General features: G+C 49.7%; 2 protein-coding genes and 1 long non-coding RNA gene across 7 annotated transcripts in view; all 3 read left to right on the top strand.

Moving 5' to 3' along the window:
* mpp4a (MAGUK p55 scaffold protein 4a) overlaps window positions 1-9,082 on the top strand; it is an 11,830-nt gene extending 2,748 nt beyond the window's left edge. For all 3 annotated transcript variants that reach the window (XM_028991897.1, XM_028991898.1, XM_028991896.1), the window contains 20 exons: window positions 612-733; window positions 998-1,075; window positions 1,261-1,344; window positions 1,618-1,749; window positions 3,102-3,183; window positions 3,766-3,851; window positions 4,042-4,113; window positions 4,187-4,383; window positions 5,123-5,181; window positions 5,282-5,299; window positions 5,540-5,578; window positions 5,653-5,673; window positions 5,823-5,837; window positions 5,958-5,999; window positions 6,077-6,241; window positions 6,351-6,431; window positions 6,726-6,819; window positions 6,933-7,041; window positions 7,800-7,934; window positions 8,422-9,082. In XM_028991897.1, coding sequence (XP_028847730.1) covers window positions 612-733; window positions 998-1,075; window positions 1,261-1,344; window positions 1,618-1,749; window positions 3,102-3,183; window positions 3,766-3,851; window positions 4,042-4,113; window positions 4,187-4,383; window positions 5,123-5,181; window positions 5,282-5,299; window positions 5,540-5,578; window positions 5,653-5,673; window positions 5,823-5,837; window positions 5,958-5,999; window positions 6,077-6,241; window positions 6,351-6,431; window positions 6,726-6,819; window positions 6,933-7,041; window positions 7,800-7,934; window positions 8,422-8,649 — 1,859 coding nt within the window. In that variant the 3' untranslated portion in view covers window positions 8,650-9,082. The remainder of the gene's footprint in view (window positions 1-611; window positions 734-997; window positions 1,076-1,260; window positions 1,345-1,617; window positions 1,750-3,101; window positions 3,184-3,765; window positions 3,852-4,041; window positions 4,114-4,186; window positions 4,384-5,122; window positions 5,182-5,281; window positions 5,300-5,539; window positions 5,579-5,652; window positions 5,674-5,822; window positions 5,838-5,957; window positions 6,000-6,076; window positions 6,242-6,350; window positions 6,432-6,725; window positions 6,820-6,932; window positions 7,042-7,799; window positions 7,935-8,421) is intronic.
* Window positions 9,083-9,993: 911 nt separating this feature from the next.
* On the top strand, window positions 9,994-11,549 carry LOC114797193 (uncharacterized). Its single transcript, XR_003750818.1, has 2 exons — window positions 9,994-10,578; window positions 10,889-11,549. It is a non-coding gene; the product is annotated as an uncharacterized LOC114797193 (long non-coding RNA).
* Window positions 11,550-12,502: 953 nt separating this feature from the next.
* On the top strand, window positions 12,503-16,886 carry tmem237a (transmembrane protein 237a). 3 transcript variants are annotated; one of them, XM_028991916.1, is made up of 13 exons: window positions 12,503-12,797; window positions 13,187-13,227; window positions 13,568-13,581; window positions 13,746-13,817; window positions 13,906-14,037; window positions 14,114-14,207; window positions 14,390-14,541; window positions 15,209-15,332; window positions 15,417-15,608; window positions 15,695-15,768; window positions 16,406-16,493; window positions 16,557-16,678; window positions 16,767-16,886. In XM_028991916.1, the coding sequence occupies exons 2-13, from the start codon at window positions 13,220-13,222 to the stop codon at window positions 16,829-16,831; spliced, it is 1,137 nt and encodes a 378-aa protein (XP_028847749.1). In that variant the 5' UTR covers window positions 12,503-12,797; window positions 13,187-13,219; the 3' UTR covers window positions 16,832-16,886. The 3 variants fall into 3 exon arrangements, with proteins under 3 accessions (XP_028847749.1, XP_028847750.1, XP_028847748.1); XM_028991917.1 differs by having other exon boundaries at window positions 12,503-12,980; XM_028991915.1 differs by lacking the exon at window positions 12,503-12,797 and having other exon boundaries at window positions 12,987-13,227.
* Window positions 16,887-16,951: the final 65 nt, after the last annotated feature.

The raw sequence follows: 16,951 nt of genomic DNA, 5'->3' as shown, positions 1-16,951 counted from the left end.
AAATCTATGAAATGCACGTCATATAAAACTGTCTGTGTAAAACAATGATGCCAGAGCTGCGCGGTCGTCTACAAAGCAGGAGCGATACGATAATAGGTGGACTTTGGCGACGAATGAAGAACATTTTTTGTAATCGAATCATTCGAGTTATTTGAATAATCGTTTCAGCCCTACACGTGTGCTCTGAATCGGCCACTCCAACCCACTAGAGGGCGCACAGAGGACCACGCCCTGGTCAAACCAGAAATGCATGGTATGTATACGGGCCAGTATAAAAGGGGAGTGGTGCGCCCCACGTCCACTTACCTGATAGTCACACATCTCTGAACAGTACAATGACCACGCGTACGTTTTTGTGAAATATCGGCAGCAGAGGGATCCTGTTTCTTTCCCATGTTTCTTGAAAGTGCTGGTCTTCTTAATAAAGCGGAACGTCAGACACAATACTCTCCATTAGTGTGTAATTGTAAGAAGAAAACGTGTAATCTTCAACACTTAAGTTCAATTTGCTTAATAATTTGGAATGTGGTGTATTTGGTGACCACTTCAAGTGGACTTGAACTCTGTGCCATACTGGAACCCGTCGTGAGGAGCGCTTCTCCTCCCCGCAGGTTTAACTCAGATCCTGGCCGATGTGGCCAAGGACATGCGGAGCTCCGTCAGCAGGGACATCAGTGGAGCTGAACTTCTCCACGGTCTGCTCAGTGCTCCCTGGCTCCAGTCACTGCTCAAGGTCAGGGTCTTCATTCATTCATTCAAGCTGTAGAATTTGTTGGGATGGAGCAACAGGGGAAATCCGAATAATGGGAATAATAGAGCTCAGTTATGGATGGTGTAATGTATATACAGTACAGGCCAAACGTTTGGACACCTTCTCATTCAACGTGTTTTCTTTATCTTCATGACCATTTACGTTTATGATTGTACCATGGGGTGTCTGTGTGAGACAGTATTTCAATACACGGTGTACCGTGTATACTGTTTTTGTCTCTCTCAGGTGTATGAGAGCCTGACGAGCCACCGGACACGTGGACCAGTCCCCTACCTGCTCTACTCGTCTGGGCTCTCTCAGGAGGTTGGCTGGATCCTCTCTGTGTGTCACTACGGCCGGTTTAGTGTCCCTGTCTGAATTCACATTCTCATTGTCCTACAGTTTCATGCGCATGTGACGTCTTTCACCTTTTACAAACTTTCTCTGCGTGTGTCTGTGTGTGTGTCCCCATTTATATCATAATCACTTTATTCCTTCAAATCATGCAGATCATGGCCAACCTGAGGGAGGTCCTGATCCCAACCCATGAAGTCCGAGAGCTCTACTGTCTGCTGAGGAGGCCTCATGTTCAGGTCTGGTATAGTCTACTATGAACCTGTGCATTTACATTTACATTTACAGCATTTATCAGACGCCCTTAATCAGAGCGACTTACAATCAGTAGTTACAGGGACAGTCTCCCTGGAGCAATTTAGGGTTAAGTGTCTTGCTCAGGGACACAATGGTAGTAAGTGGGATTCGAACCCGGGTCTTCTGGTTTTTCTCGAGTGTGTTACCCACTAGGCTACTACCACCCTGTGCAGGTGTGTAGACCATGATGAAGGGGTGTCTCTGTGTCGTACCAGGCGCTGCTGCTGGCCCATGACACCGTGGCCCGAAAAGACTACGATCCGGTGCTGCCTCTCGTCCCCGAGGGCGTGCCTGGCGATGAGGAGGCCATGAGGATCATTTGCCTGGTCAAGAATAATCAGCCACTGGTGAGGACACGCACACACACACACACACACACACACTCAGACTGGGTTATACTGCAGGAGGAGGACCTGTTAAGAATATTTTGTCTCTGCTTTGGACCTGTAAGAGTGCTGAACAGGGGACTCGCAGTCGCGTGGACAGCCTGCAAAAAGTCCCGCTGTCCGGCCCAGGGTCTTCTCAGAAAAAACAGGCGACAGGAGGCTGTAAACTCCGCCAAAACATCAGTGAGCCCAGGGGGGAGGGGCTTAACTGCTAAAGGAAATGATTGGCTATTAATCGAACCTTTTCTCTTCCCTCATTGGACGGGATTTCAGCTGTATGCCCCGGCCAGGGACCCTTCACCAGCCCCCTCCCCCGTCGACAGCTTCAGAAGCCCTCTCCTTTCCATGGCACAAGCTCCTGTACCTCCAAAGGCAGGAGATGTTCTCTTAGGTCCTGCTCCTGCATGGCTCTTCCCAGTCCTCAACACCAGGCCTACAGAACCAGCCAGGAACTCCTGAGCGAGAGGAGCCTGAAAGAATTCAGGTCCGCTTTCCACATGCTGGCCACCGGCATGGAGCACAGCAGGCCCAGTGGGACCCATCTGGGGCAGAAGATGCCAGGCACCACGGAGGTGATGTTAGACAGAGTTGAGGAGAATGCCCAGGTACTCAGCCTGCTGGTGGAGGTGGTAGACAAACTCCAGGGACTCGTCACAGCCAAGAAAATCTTGGAAGCACCATGCGCCGCGCCCACACCCAGACTGACCGAGACAGCATCTGACCGATTCTCCTTCTCCTCCTCTTCCTCCTCTTCCATTACCTCCCAGATGCACAGACTCCTGGTAACTTCTGGCCAGTCCTCCTCCATCCAGAAAAGAGACAGTGTGAAGAATCAGACATCAGATGTCCCACAGCAAGGTCACTCATCCGTCAACGACATTAAAGACTCTACGGATGGTCCTGGATGCCTTTCAAGCAAGACGAAGAAGAAGAAGAGTAAGAGAAAGCAGCAATGCTGATCCTGGAAACTTCCTCCACCTGAAGATGGTCGCCATGATGAGGCAACATGCTTCTTTCTTTGTTTTTCATGTCTCCTCTAATCATCCATTCCGTCCATCCTGCTGCATCCTCTGAACAGACCTTATTTCTCTTCTCTAACATGCAAGAGCTTTGTTCCTCACACACGTTCCAGAGCCACTGCGGGTTCCTGTCATTGTTCCCGTCCTGGTCACTTTCTTCTGACCTTTTTAACCCACCCTTCCATCCTCCATTTTAATTAACCAAGAATCATTACAAATCAATGTGATGCATTTTATGCGAACAGTGAAGACCACACTGAGTGTAGAGCTTTGATCCATCTCCTGATCTGACAGGGAGCGACTATAAAGAAGGACGAGATGACCGGGGATATTCAGGTGGCCCGAGTGATCCATGGAGGCCTGGCCGACCGCAGCGGTGAGTAAAGCAACAAAGATTTAGCACCAAAGCTCCAGAGCGTGTAAGGAAACGTACCCGTAATCAGAAGTTCGAAACTGAGGTCCCCTTGATGAAGGTACACTGTCCAGCACTTAAAAGCAGAGGACACATTTTGTTGTGTCAATCACTTCGCTTTCATCATGTTGATAGGACACAGTACCAGGATGTCCCATTAGGGCCAGTGGTGGCCTGGCGGTTAAGGTAGCGGCCCCGTAATCAGAAGGTTGCCCCCCTGCGGTACAGAGGACACGTGTCACCGTGTCACTGTGTGCTGTGCTGTTTCACAATGCTTTCATCATGCTGATAGGACACAGTACCAAGATGTCCCTTTAGGGGCAGTGGTGGCCTGGCGGTTAAGGTAGCGGCCCCGGTACAGAGGACACGTGTCACCGTGTCACCGTGTGCCGTGCTGCAGTGTCTCACAATGACAGTCACTTCACCTTCAGTCAGCAGGGTAGTAGGCAGGCGAGTCGGGACTTTATGACGAGGGATGTTTATCTCTACGAATACGTGCCTTGCACGTCTGTGTGAAGTATGTGCGCGCTTCTCGTGTCACCACAGGCCTCCTGCACCCCGGTGACAAGCTGGTGGAGGTGAACGGAAGTTCTGTTGAAGGCCTGGAGCCTGAGCAGGTCATACAGATCCTGGTGAGTAGACAGACCTCCGAGACCCCATAATAACAAGGAAACTCGTAAGCCGTCTTTAAGATAAGATGATAAGACGATCCTGTATCAGTCCCACAGGTAAAAACATGCTGTCCCTTCTTCTTCTAAGTGAAATGTGCATGGAGGCTTTATTGGTTTACTGATGAATCTAAACCTGTTCTTCTGTTTACAGTTTAAATCCCAGGGCACGATTGTATTTAAACTCATTCCAAATTCGCCACAGCCGGAAAACAGTCAGGCCACGGTGAGCTGGAATAACGTAATGTGTGTGTGTGTGTGTGTGTGTGTGTGTTAGACAATGACTTGCTGTGTCTCAGGTGTTTCTGAGAGCCATGGCTGACTACTGCCCCCTGCGGGACCCCACCATCCCCTGTCCGGCCGCAGGCATGGCCTACAGTAAGGGCGACCTGCTGGAGATCGTGGATCAGACGGACGCCTGCTGGTGGCAGGCCAGGAAGCTGCCCAGTGCCGGCCCCTGTGCCGGACTTGTGCCCTCAAACAGCTGGCTGAAGAGGTGGGTGGGGGGAACGAATGCACATTTACAGCATTTAACGTCCTTATCCAGAGCACCTTACAGTCAGTATTTACAGGGACAGTCCCCCCCTGGAGACACTCAGCGTTAAGTGTCTTGCTCAGGGACACGATGGTAGTAAGTGGGGTCTGAACCTGGGACTTTGTGCTCTTCTGGTTTGTCGGTGAGTGTCCCACCCACTAGGCCACTAGTTATGGTCTGCTATGGTCATCCTGACAACGCCCGATCTCAGAAGCTAAGGAGGGTCAGGCCTGGTTAGTACTTGGATGGGAGACCTCCTGGGAATAGGTGCTAAAGGCTTCTGAGTAGCAGTGGAAACCATCCACTGCTAATTTCCTCTTTAAAGGGCAGTGGTGGCCTCGAGCGGTTAAGGAAGCGGCCCCGTAATCAGACAGTTGCCGGTTCGAATCCTGACCCGCCATGGTGCCACTGAGGTGCCACTGAGCAAAGCACCGTCCCCACACACTGCTCCCCAGGCGCCCTTCATGGTGCCCACTGCTCACCATGGGTTAAATGCAGAGGACACATTTCACTGTGTGCACCCAGTGCTGTGCTGTGTATCACAATTGAAAATCACTTCACTTCCTTTATTTACACAATGTACCACAGTTTGAGAACCATGGGCGCATGGTCACTGGCATCATATATTATTTTTAGTCCCATTATTATCCCCTCCTGATCCCCACCGACTGCACGCTTTTCATCTGGATTCTAAATTCAGGAAGCAGAGAGAGATGTGGTGGTCACAGCCCTCCCAGGTCCACACCTGCATCAGGCCCTGTGAGTTCCACCCTGACTTCCTCTCCTCTGAAATACAGCAGCTCAACAAAAATGTTTTAATCTGCTTTTTAACTTTTTACCCATATCTGCGGCTTCCAAGTGACCCCTGTGGACGAGGGTACGTGCAGCCAACATGTCTAGTGTTGCACATTCGTATATTTTAATGAATGTTAGTTATAATAAATGAAAATCAATGGTGAAACACTGAAATGAATATATTGTTTTGAAGTGGGTCTGATCCTGTTTAGACCGGTCCGGTGGACGGATGGAATTCATATTCCATATTTCTTAAGCTGTTAAATAACATGTATTAATTGAATGTATTCATTGGACGTGTGTGTTCATTTTGCTGCTTTAGACGACCTGGAGTTCATAGATGCCCGGTGCAGTGATACAGGTGAGATCCTCAGGCGAGGAGCCAGCAGGTAAACAGGAAGTGACGTGATCTCACGTTCTCCTTTTCCTCTGCAGATGACGACACAGTTGAGTCTGGTAGGTGAGTAGGAAGTCTGGAAAACAGAACGTTTTTTGCGTTGCGACTGTTGTTGGTAGAATGGGACAATAAGTACGCTTTGGGCCAGCGGTTTCCTGTTATATTAAGTTGTAATTTTTTTGGTGCGTCTTTTGAATTATGTCTTCAGAGGACCTGTTACAAGGTGAATATGTCTTTTTTTTTATATGCATTTCATACAGTCTTACAGCACAGGTGCACTGTGTGTGTGTGTGTGTGTGTGTGTGGTGAGGAGTAACTTGTGCACGACTCATGTTATCTGCAGGGGACGCTGAGCTGGACGGCGCTGAAGACGATCTGTACCTTGGTAAGCTCGGCCTTTTATTCCGATTCAGCCGCGCACGCCCACTGGCTTTAATTGGCTAACGGACGGTTGATTGACAGCGGGGTTTCGGCGTAGCCTGCGCTTGTTCCGGAGGCGGACCCAGAACAAGCGCCGCCTCTCGTGCCACTCCTGCTGCCCCAGCAAGGCCCTGAGCAGCCCATATGAGGAGGTGGTTCGATACCAGCGCAACCCCGAGGATCCACCACGCCTCATCGTCCTGCTGGGTCAGAAGGCTCTGGAATATTGCACAAATAACGCCGCAAATTACGCTCTATTTTCTTCATTCGGGAGCTAAAAGAGGAACGGAAAGTATGGTTTTGTGTGGGTTTGCAGGTCCCTCTGGTGTGGGAGTAAACGAGTTGCGGAAAAGACTGATGAAAACCAACCCCTCCACATTCCAGGGCGCGATTCCCCGTACGTATCCCTGTCACGATGGGAATGTACTGACTTTTTTTACAATAAAACACCATAAATTGTGTCGAGGAAAAAAAAGACGCATGACAGGCGTGTTGGAAGGGTTGAGGAACATTACCAGATGTCAAATTCAATAAATAAAGATAATTCATATATTTATTATATTGGGGGAGATATATTGAGTCGATGTGATATTTAAGGGGGTCCTGGCCCCAGCCCCCACCCCCCTGTGGCTCCCAGCACGTAATACAATACACACGTTGAGGTATTTTAGTCGATTTTGCTTCTTTACAGACACATCAAGACCAAAGAAAAGCTCGGAGGAATCCGGGAAAGAGTATCATTTCATCAGCAAAGAGCTGTTCGAGTACATGGTGTGCAATCACAGGTCATGCATGCTTCTCTCACCCCTCACAGACCTGGCTCCTCATGATGGCCTTTTCACAACATCCTCTCGCCGTGGTATTTTTTAACCCTGGAACATTTGTGTTGTCAATACAGGTTCCTGGAATATGGCGAGTTCAAGGGTCACCTCTATGGCACCAGTGTGGATGCAATCAAGGAAGTGCTGGACGGTGGGAAGATCTGCCTCATCGACATCGAGCCGCATGTGAGGGCTTTAAAGAGTGCTGGTTTGGCGTCAGGTCCTTTGTGGGACAGTTCAGGGGGGCCGAACATTGCATCTTACCACCTAGTTACCCAAAACACTGTGCAAAAACACTTTGCACAAAATCACTTTGCACAAAACCACTTTGCACAAATGACTCTGCGCTTGTTTATGGCCCTTTTTCTCCTTTCTTTAAACATTGTAAAAAAAAAAAAAAAAAAACTAACTCATTTGCACACCTTCACCCTACCAGTTACACGTATTTTATGTTAAAGACGTAAAAGTGTAATATTTGGTTATGTTTGCAATATTTGCATATTGGTTCATTGTTTACTTGCAACATTTGCAATACTGTGGTCTGTAGCAGTCGCAAAAAGCATTTCACTGCACATCATACCGTGTATGACTGTGTATGTGACAAATAAATTTGAATTTTAGTTTCTTTTCTGCATCAGAAAGAGTAAACGTTTCCTGTCTCACAGACCAAGAGACTCGAATTGCTCAGATTAAATATTTGTATTGTAAGTAATTTTATTGAATTAACGTAGAATCTGAATCAGAAGAATCAGAATATCTTTATTGTCAATGTTACAACAAATGTAGGTGAAATTCTCACATAGATTGTGAGAAGATGGAAGGCTTGTAGAAGCCATTAGCAGGGTGTGAGGAGGATGTTCTCCGCTTTTCTGGGACATCCAGAGAGGGTAAAGGACAGCCGATGATCTCCTGGTTCATCGGATGAATCGTTTGGAATTCCGCAGAGCATCCAGTCGGTTAGAACGAAGACGCTCAAGCCCTACTTCGTGTTCGTGGCGTCCCCCAGCCTGGAGCGGCTGAGACTCACCCGGAGGAGTGCCAGGGTCGTCGCCAGCAGCCACCTCACCCGCCATTTCACAGTGAGTCAAGCGAGTAAGGAAGCAGACTCATAATCGGAAGGTTGCGGGTTCGAATCCCAAACTGCCATGTTTTCTCTGAGGTCCCCTTGATGAAGGTACCGTCCCCACACCGTCCTCCTGGGGCGCCTGTCACTGACACACTGTATTGAATGGTTGTCCACCTATAGATGTTAAAGTTTTTTAAAAGTGAAGTGATTGTCACATGTGATACACAGCAGCACAGCACACGGTGCACACAGTGAAATTTGTCTTCTGCATTTAACCATCACCCTGAGTGAGCAGTGGGCACCATGACAGGCACCCGGGGAGCAGTGTGTGGGGACGGCGCTTTGCTCAGTGACACCTAAGTGGCACCTTGGCAGATCGGGATTCGAACCGGCAACCTTCTGATTACGGGGCCACTTCCTTAACCGCTAGGCCACCTCTCCGTTAAACTCCATTAAAGTTTGTAGAGAGTCTTTGCAGATTCTCATGTTTTCTACAACAGGACGAAGACTTCCAGGAGATGCAGGAATGCGGTCGGAGCATGGAGGCGCGATACAGGCAGTATTTCGACTCGGTCCTGGTGAATGACGTCCTGCAAGATGCCTGCCTGCAGCTCTACAGCATCATCCGGAGGGCCCAGGATGAGCCACAGTGGGTTCCTGTCAGCTGGCTGAAGCCTGTCCAGCCTGGGAGGAGAGACGTGGAGACCACGAACAGTCCAAAGGTCTGATGAAGACCTGAAGCGATACGAGATGAGAAGAGACAGGATGGCAACACTGAAGAGATCACTGGGAGTCCAGAGAAGCGCTTGTACTGAACAGATTGTGTTTTAGTGAAAGTGAAGTGAGGTGGATCTGTCTTTAGAGTCCGAGTCTGGAGTCTGGAGCCACATGCTCGGATGTATTAGAGTGTATTAGCATACACGGGGGACGTATTCGGTTTACTATTACAGCAGAACCACCAAGGTACCCTGCAGTCGAGGACCAGGCGGTTCCGCCGTGTCACTTCAACTTTCATATCATCAATCATGTGCTGCATATCAAAATGGGGCACCAAGGCGCGCACGAGCCCCCCCACCAATAATCAATAAGGACTTTTTATATCTGTACTTGTAAATGCACTGTTAGCGATTATTAAAGGTGACATATGATGGAATTCATTCATACGGTATTTCTTGTTTCTTTCAGAAAATCATTAACGGCCACATTATTAGATTAGTGGTAGTGATAGTAGCCTAGTGGGTAACTAGGTAGTATAGAGGGCGGTAGTAGCCTAGTGGGTAACTAGATGTTATAGAGGGCGGTAGTAGCCTAGTGGGTAACTAAGTAGTATAGAGGGCGGTAGTAGCCTAGTGGGTAACTAGGTAGTATAGAGGGCGGTAGTAGCCTAGTGGGTAACTAGGTGGTATAGTGGGTGGTAGTGGCCTAGTGGGAAACTAGGTGGTATAGTGGGTGGTAGTGGCCTAGTGGGAAACTAGGTGGTATAAAGGGTGGTAGTAGCCTAGTGGATAAATAGGTGGTATAGAGGGTGGTAGTAGCCTAGTAGGTAACTAGGTGGTATAGAGGGAGGTAGTAGCCTAGTGGTTAACTAGGTGGTATAGAGGGTGGTAGTAGCCTAGTGGGTAACTAGGTGGTATAAAGGGTGGTAGTAGCCTAGTAGGTAACTAGGTGGTATAGAGGGAGGTAGTAGCCTAGTGGGTAACTAGGTGGTATAGAGGGTGGTAGTGGCCTAGTGGGTAACTAGGTAGTATAGAGGGTGGTAGCGGCCTAGTGGGTAACTAGGTGGTATAGAGGGTGGTAGTAGCCTCGTGGGTAACTAGGTGGTATAGAGGGGGGTAGTAGCCTAGTGGGTAACTAGGTAGTATAGAGGGTGGTAGTGGCCTAGTGGGTAACTAGGTGGTATAGAGGGTGGTAGTGGCCTAGTGGGTAACTAGGTGGTATAGAGGGTGGTAGTAGCCTACTGGGTAACTAGGTGGTATAGTGGGCGGTAGTAGCCTAGTGGGTAACTAGGTAGTATAGAGGGTGGTAGTAACCTATTGGGTAACACACTCGCCTATGAACCAGAAAACCCAGGTTCAAATACATGGTGTCCCTGAGCAAGACACTTAACCCTGAGTGTCTCCAGGGGGGGACTGTCCCTGTAACTACTGACTGTAAGTCGCTCTGGGTAAAGATGTCTGGTAAATGCTGTAAATCATTAAACTTTGGTAACGACTCACCTATTTTTTTAAATGTGTCTGTTTCGTATCATCTTGTTTCGTCCTCTATGAAGAGATGTGAAAGCCTGTGAGCTAGACCGCTCCTTGGCGGATTTACTGCTGGATTAGACGCCCTCTGCCCCTCCCCGCCCGACATGCCCTCCACCATCCCCGGATTACTGTGGGGGGGAGAGAGCGGGCGGTGAGGTACCTGCCTCCTCTGGTCGGTGGATTGTCTGTCTGCTGTGTTGGGACCGGGGCTGAGGAAGGAGGTTCTAGGTATTTTGGTGGCTGGTTGAGGAGTTTATGATGCCGACACGATGTGATACAAACCTGCTCTTTATTGGCTAGTTTATTACATGCATGTAAATGTGCTGCTAATTGCTCTGATCCTACCGTGACAATAGAAAACGTTCCACCTGATAAATCGGCTGTAGGGTGACGGTGCTCGGTAGAGGAGTGGTAAGGAGATCTGATTGGGATTAGTTGGGATTAGTGGCACAGTTTTTTTTTGGTAGCTGCTTTCCTGGTAGAGTCATGGCATTTTCCCATGGTGCATCACGGCTGTGCAAGCTCTTCATTCGCCCGCCGGTGATACGGTGATGCTTGCTGACCGATGCCTCCGTTGTGTCCCCTCTCTCTCTCCGCCGGGGACGACCCTTTTATAGCTGGGATACGGACAGAAGAGGGTGGTAGTGGTTAAATACCTCTCCGTTAAACTCCATTAAAGTTTGTAGAGAGTCTTTGCAGATTCTCATGTTTTCTACAACAGGACGAAGACTTCCAGGAGATGCAGGAATGCGGTCGGAGCATGGAGGCGCGATACAGGCAGTATTTCGACTCGGTCCTGGTGAATGACGTCCTGCAAGATGCCTGCCTGCAGCTCTACAGCATCATCCGGAGGGCCCAGGATGAGCCACAGTGGGTTCCTGTCAGCTGGCTGAAGCCTGTCCAGCCTGGGAGGAGAGACGTGGAGACCACGAACAGTCCAAAGGTCTGATGAAGACCTGAAGCGATACGAGATGAGAAGAGACAGGACGGCAACACTGAAGAGATCACTGGGAGTCCAGAGAAGCGCTTGTACTGAACAGATTGTGTTTTAGTGAAAGTGAAGTGAGGTGGATCTGTCTTTAGAGTCCGAGTCTGGAGTCTGGAGCCACATGCTCGGATGTATTAGAGTGTATTAGCATACACGGGGGACGTATTCGGTTTACTATTACAGCAGAACCACCAAGGTACCCTGCAGTCGAGGACCAGGCGGTTCCGCCGTGTCACTTCAACTTTCATATCATCAATCATGTGCTGCATATCAAAATGGGGCACCAAGGCGCGCACGAGCCCCCCCACCAATAATCAATAAGGACTTTTTATATCTGTACTTGTAAATGCACTGTTAGCGATTATTAAAGGTGACATATGATGGAATTCATTCATACGGTATTTCTTGTTTCTTTCAGAAAATCATTAACGGCCACATTATTAGATTAGTGGTAGTGATAGTAGCCTAGTGGGTAACTAGGTAGTATAGAGGGCGGTAGTAGCCTAGTGGGTAACTAGATGTTATAGAGGGCGGTAGTAGCCTAGTGGGTAACTAAGTAGTATAGAGGGCGGTAGTAGCCTAGTGGGTAACTAGGTAGTATAGAGGGCGGTAGTAGCCTAGTGGGTAACTAGGTGGTATAGTGGGTGGTAGTGGCCTAGTGGGAAACTAGGTGGTATAGTGGGTGGTAGTGGCCTAGTGGGAAACTGCTAGGTAACTAGGTGGTATAGAGGGAGGTAGTAGCCTAGTGGTTAACTAGGTGGTATAGAGGGTGGTAGTAGCCTAGTGGGTAACTAGGTGGTATAAAGGGTGGTAGTAGCCTAGTAGGTAACTAGGTGGTATAGAGGGAGGTAGTAGCCTAGTGGGTAACTAGGTGGTATAGAGGGTGGTAGTGGCCTAGTGGGTAACTAGGTAGTATAGAGGGTGGTAGCGGCCTAGTGGGTAACTAGGTGGTATAGAGGGTGGTAGTAGCCTCGTGGGTAACTAGGTGGTATAGAGGGGGGTAGTAGCCTAGTGGGTAACTAGGTAGTATAGAGGGTGGTAGTGGCCTAGTGGGTAACTAGGTGGTATAGAGGGTGGTAGTGGCCTAGTGGGTAACTAGGTGGTATAGAGGGTGGTAGTAGCCTACTGGGTAACTAGGTGGTATAGTGGGCGGTAGTAGCCTAGTGGGTAACTAGGTAGTATAGAGGGTGGTAGTAACCTATTGGGTAACACACTCGCCTATGAACCAGAAAACCCAGGTTCAAATACATGGTGTCCCTGAGCAAGACACTTAACCCTGAGTGTCTCCAGGGGGGGACTGTCCCTGTAACTACTGACTGTAAGTCGCTCTGGGTAAAGATGTCTGGTAAATGCTGTAAATCATTAAACTTTGGTAACGACTCACCTATTTTTTTAAATGTGTCTGTTTCGTATCATCTTGTTTCGTCCTCTATGAAGAGATGTGAAAGCCTGTGAGCTAGACCGCTCCTTGGCGGATTTACTGCTGGATTAGACGCCCTCTGCCCCTCCCCGCCCGACATGCCCTCCACCATCCCCGGATTACTGTGGGGGGGAGAGAGCGGGCGGTGAGGTACCTGCCTCCTCTGGTCGGTGGATTGTCTGTCTGCTGTGTTGGGACCGGGGCTGAGGAAGGAGGTTCTAGGTATTTTGGTGGCTGGTTGAGGAGTTTATGATGCCGACACGATGTGATACAAACCTGCTCTTTATTGGCTAGTTTATTACATGCATGTAAATGTGCTGCTAATTGCTCTGATCCTACCGTGACAATAGAAAACGTTCCACCTGATAAATCGGCTGTAGGGTGACGGTGCTCGGTAGAGGAGTGGTAAGGAGATCTGATTGGGATTAGTTGGGATTAGTGGCACAGTTTTTTTTTGGTAGCTGCTTTCCTGGTAGAGTCATGGCATTTTCCCATGGTGCATCACGGCTGTGCAAGCTCTTCATTCGCCCGCCGGTGATACGGTGATGCTTGCTGACCGATGCCTCCGTTGTGTCCCCTCTCTCTCTCCGCCGGGGACGACCCTTTTATAGCTGGGATACGGACAGAAGAGGACCCTCCATCCTATGCCAAGGTATGGATCTTCAACTTTCATACAGCTCGGCGTTACAGTGACATTTATGCATTGGTGGTTCAATGGTAGAATTGGTTGCTTGGCGGTTAAGGAGGTGGCCCCGTAATCACTGAGGTGCCACCGTCCCCACACACTGCTCCCCGGGCGCCTGTCATGGTGCCCACTGCTCACTCAGGGTGATGGTTAAATACAGAGGACACGTTTCACCGTGTGCACCGTGTGCTGTGCTGCTGTGTATCACAAGTGACAATCACTTCACTTTTTCACTTTAAAAGAGAGGCGTATTAACTTTCAACGTGTGCTCCTCCCATGCTGCCCCACCCACCTGTGAAATGAACAGTCAGGACTCAGCAGGTAAGTGACCCGGTCTTCTCGGATGATGTCTCGGTGACGTTCACCAGGCGTCTGGGGTTTAGCCCACATCCACTAAGTCCACGGTGTCCCTTTGTGGACGACCTAATCCCATTATCTCCATGCGGACGTCCTAAAAACGTGAAGAAATGACTGTCGACCCACAGATGAGATGCCTGCTGCCAGGACCAAGAAAAAGAAAGTGAAGAAGGAGATGATAGAGCTGGAGGAGCCAGACGGTGAGAGCATGAATGAATGAATGAGTGAATGAACTATGAGTCTTTATTCAAATGGAAACGATGTGCGTGTTGGTGTCTACGTCCACAGTGCCAGAAACGGGAGTAGAGAACGAAGGGCTCCCCAGTCGTCCGGCGTCCGAGAGCCGGGAGGTCGCGACCCCTGAGCCACCGCGCAGCCCACCACAGAGGAAGAAGAAAAGAAAGAAGACGCACGCTCACGGTACGCGCCCCTACGCGCCCATTAAACCATGCACCGCAGGCGTGGCGAGCTCAGCGTTCCCTACGTTCGTGTCCAGAGGCGGAGGGCGAGCCGGCGGAGCTGACCAACGGCGAGGTGACGGAGCAGCACACTGACAGCGAGGAGGTCACCCGCAGGACCAAAAAGAAGAAGTAGGTGACAAGTAGTCCTCACAAACAATAAAACTATATATATATATATCACTAACTAAACCGCTTATTTTTTCTAATAGACATTTTGATGCATCGTACAGTGTGATATTATAATACACTTTATTACACTGCCTAATTCATGTAATATATGAAAAACATAGACTGTTGTTTTATTTATCAAGAAAGCTAAAGGCCATCGAGATGCATTACCATAACAACCTGAGTGCAGAGGAGGACAGCGGCATCACGGACGTCCCCGTCCCCCAGCGCTCCCTGTTCTCCGCCCCGCTCGTCCCCAGCCTGCCCATGGGCAAAGTCTTCGTGGAACGGGGCCGTGAGTGTCACTTGATACAGGAAATGCAGAGAAAAGGCTTCAGCCACGCTGCAGAATTACAGCCGCGTAGATCCAGACCCACAATCAGGTTTCCCAGGATGCACCGCTTCACCGTCTGTAGCTTTAAATGCTAATGAGGAGGAGAGAGGCGGGACGAGGAGGAGAGCGGCCTGTAGAAGTTGAGCGGGCATATGCAGAAATGACATCAACACCGTCCACCAACCACAATGTTTGGTGCAGACAGGAAGTCGTGTCTGCATTTTTCCAGAAAAAATAAAATGAATCCGCCGGTTCCAAAGAGTCTTGTGTGACGGAACTAAAAAATACATTTGTGCCTATTTTTACATCCAATAACCGAGCAACTGCAACACTTCACACGTTTGGAAGCCATGACGGTCGGTGGGGATCATGTTTTATAAAGTGATTGTCATTTTTGGGGAGGGGCGGGAAAGCATGAGAAACGGGAGGTAACCTTTCCCCTTATGACATCATAAGGGGACAAATTTCAGATCCGACCATCTGAGCTGCCGCCCTCTGAACGGCGAAGCAGAACGACCAAAACACTCTTTACACCGACCGCCATTTCTAGCCACCGCAGGAACGTAGACAGGCTGGGGGACCTCGTATTAACGTTAAATCATCTCACAAAGTCACTTTAACCCTCCAGGTCACTTCCACCCCTCAGAACGTCTGGACCTGTCCCGGCCAAGTGATGGATTGGATGAGTTTATGGAGATCCGGCCGATGTGGTCCACACGTGATGTGGCCATGAGAGTTCACAGTGGCTTCAGGTGTGTGTGGGGAGGGGGTAAAAGATTAGCAATCGATGGCAGAACCAAAAGTAGATCATGTTTTTTTTTCTCTGGGCTCGCCAGGATGGTAGGTCTGTTTTCTCACGGGTTCCTGGCGGGCTACGCCGTGTGGAACATCGTCGTGGTGTACGCGCTGGCCGGAGAGCAGCTGACCACGCTGCCCAACCTGCTGCAGCAGTACCACTCGCTGGCCTACCCCGCCCAGTCGCTGCTCTACCTGCTGCTGGCCATCAGCACCGTGTCCGCCTTCGACAGGTGTGTGTGTGTGTGTGTGTTCGGCCTCGCACGTCAACATTTTTCAGTCGTGTGTGTAAATGTGTGTGTGTGTGTGTGTCCTTTAGAGTGAACCTGGCCAAAGCCTCCATGATCTTGAGAGGTTTTCTCACTCTGGACCCTGCAGCTCTGGCCTCCTTCTGTGAGTCTCACCCTCCTCCTGACTGACCGCATGGCGTCCCTGAAGAAGTCAATATTTTATAATCTACGTATATCATCGTACGCAGGACTTTTTCACATCTGATTTATTTCATTATTAGTGAAAGTGACGTGATTGTCATTGACACTGCAGCACAGCACACGGTGACACAGTGAAATATGTCCTCTGTATTTAACCGTCACCCTTGGTGAGCAGTGAGCACCATGACAGGCGTCCAGGGAGCAGTGTGTGGGGACGGGACCTTCATCAAGGGGACCTCGGTGGCACCGTCAACCCTCTGATTAAGGACGCGGTCCCGTAATCAGAAGGTTGCCGGTTCGACTCCCGATCCACCACGGTGCCACTGAGGTCCCCTTGATGAATGTCATGGTGCCCACTGCTCAGCACGGGTGATGATTAAAAGCTGAGGACACGTTTCACTGTGTCACCGTGTGCTGCGCTGCTGTGTATCACAATGACAGTCACGTCACTTTGAACCGGCAACCTTCTGATTACGGGTCCATTTCCTTAACCGCGACCAGTGGTGCCACGTTTTCAACCCACAAAATGGTGAATTCTACAAAAAACCCCAAAGTTGGCGTGTCTCAGTGAAGTGGTGTGGTCCCCGTTTTTACTCCAGTGTACTTCACCGCCCTCATCCTGTCCCTGAGCCAGCAGATGACCAGCGACCGGATCCACCTCTACCCCGCCGCCAACGAGACGCTGTGGTGAGCAGGCTTGTTCGCCGCGTTCTCACCGCGCCCCAAACCAACCGGCTCTCTCCCCACCAGGCCTCCAGGCTCGGAGCACCAGATCCTGCAGCCGTGGATCGTGGTCAACCTGGTGGTGGCGCTGCTGGTCGGCCTGGCCTGGGTGTTCGTGTCCACGCGGCCCGACATGGATTACACCGAGGGTGAGTTGCCACCACCGCGGAGACGTTCCTGCTCAGATCTCTTCTCCAAGTTCACACTCTGACCCCAGTCTCGTGTGTTTTACACCAGAATTTTTAATGGCCATGGAGGTGGAGGACTACAGACATGATGAGAAGATGGACATCGCTTCCTGAAGACTGGTTCTCATGAGGATCCCTCATATTTTTTATTAAAGTTTGAGTACGTTAATCAGACGTTGTGTTTCTTTCATTAATTCGTGAACTTTTGTCCACAGACTCATTCCGAAAGCGATA

The sequence above is a fragment of the Denticeps clupeoides genome, chromosome 9 (genome assembly GCF_900700375.1).
Source record: "Denticeps clupeoides chromosome 9, fDenClu1.1, whole genome shotgun sequence".
Lineage (NCBI taxonomy): Eukaryota > Metazoa > Chordata > Actinopteri > Clupeiformes > Denticipitidae > Denticeps > Denticeps clupeoides.
Note: the sequence above shows the minus strand (reverse complement) of the source record. Positions and strands in the feature narration are given on the sequence as shown.

Bases quoted from the DNA above. Each gene is read 5' to 3' on its own strand.
- tmem237a (XM_028991916.1), top strand. The intron at 14,208-14,389 runs GTAGGTGACAAG...TTATTTATCAAG, and splicing joins CGCAGGACCAAAAAGAAGAA to AAAGCTAAAGGCCATCGAGA. The intron at 15,609-15,694 runs GTGTGTGTGTGT...TGTGTCCTTTAG, and splicing joins ACCGTGTCCGCCTTCGACAG to AGTGAACCTGGCCAAAGCCT.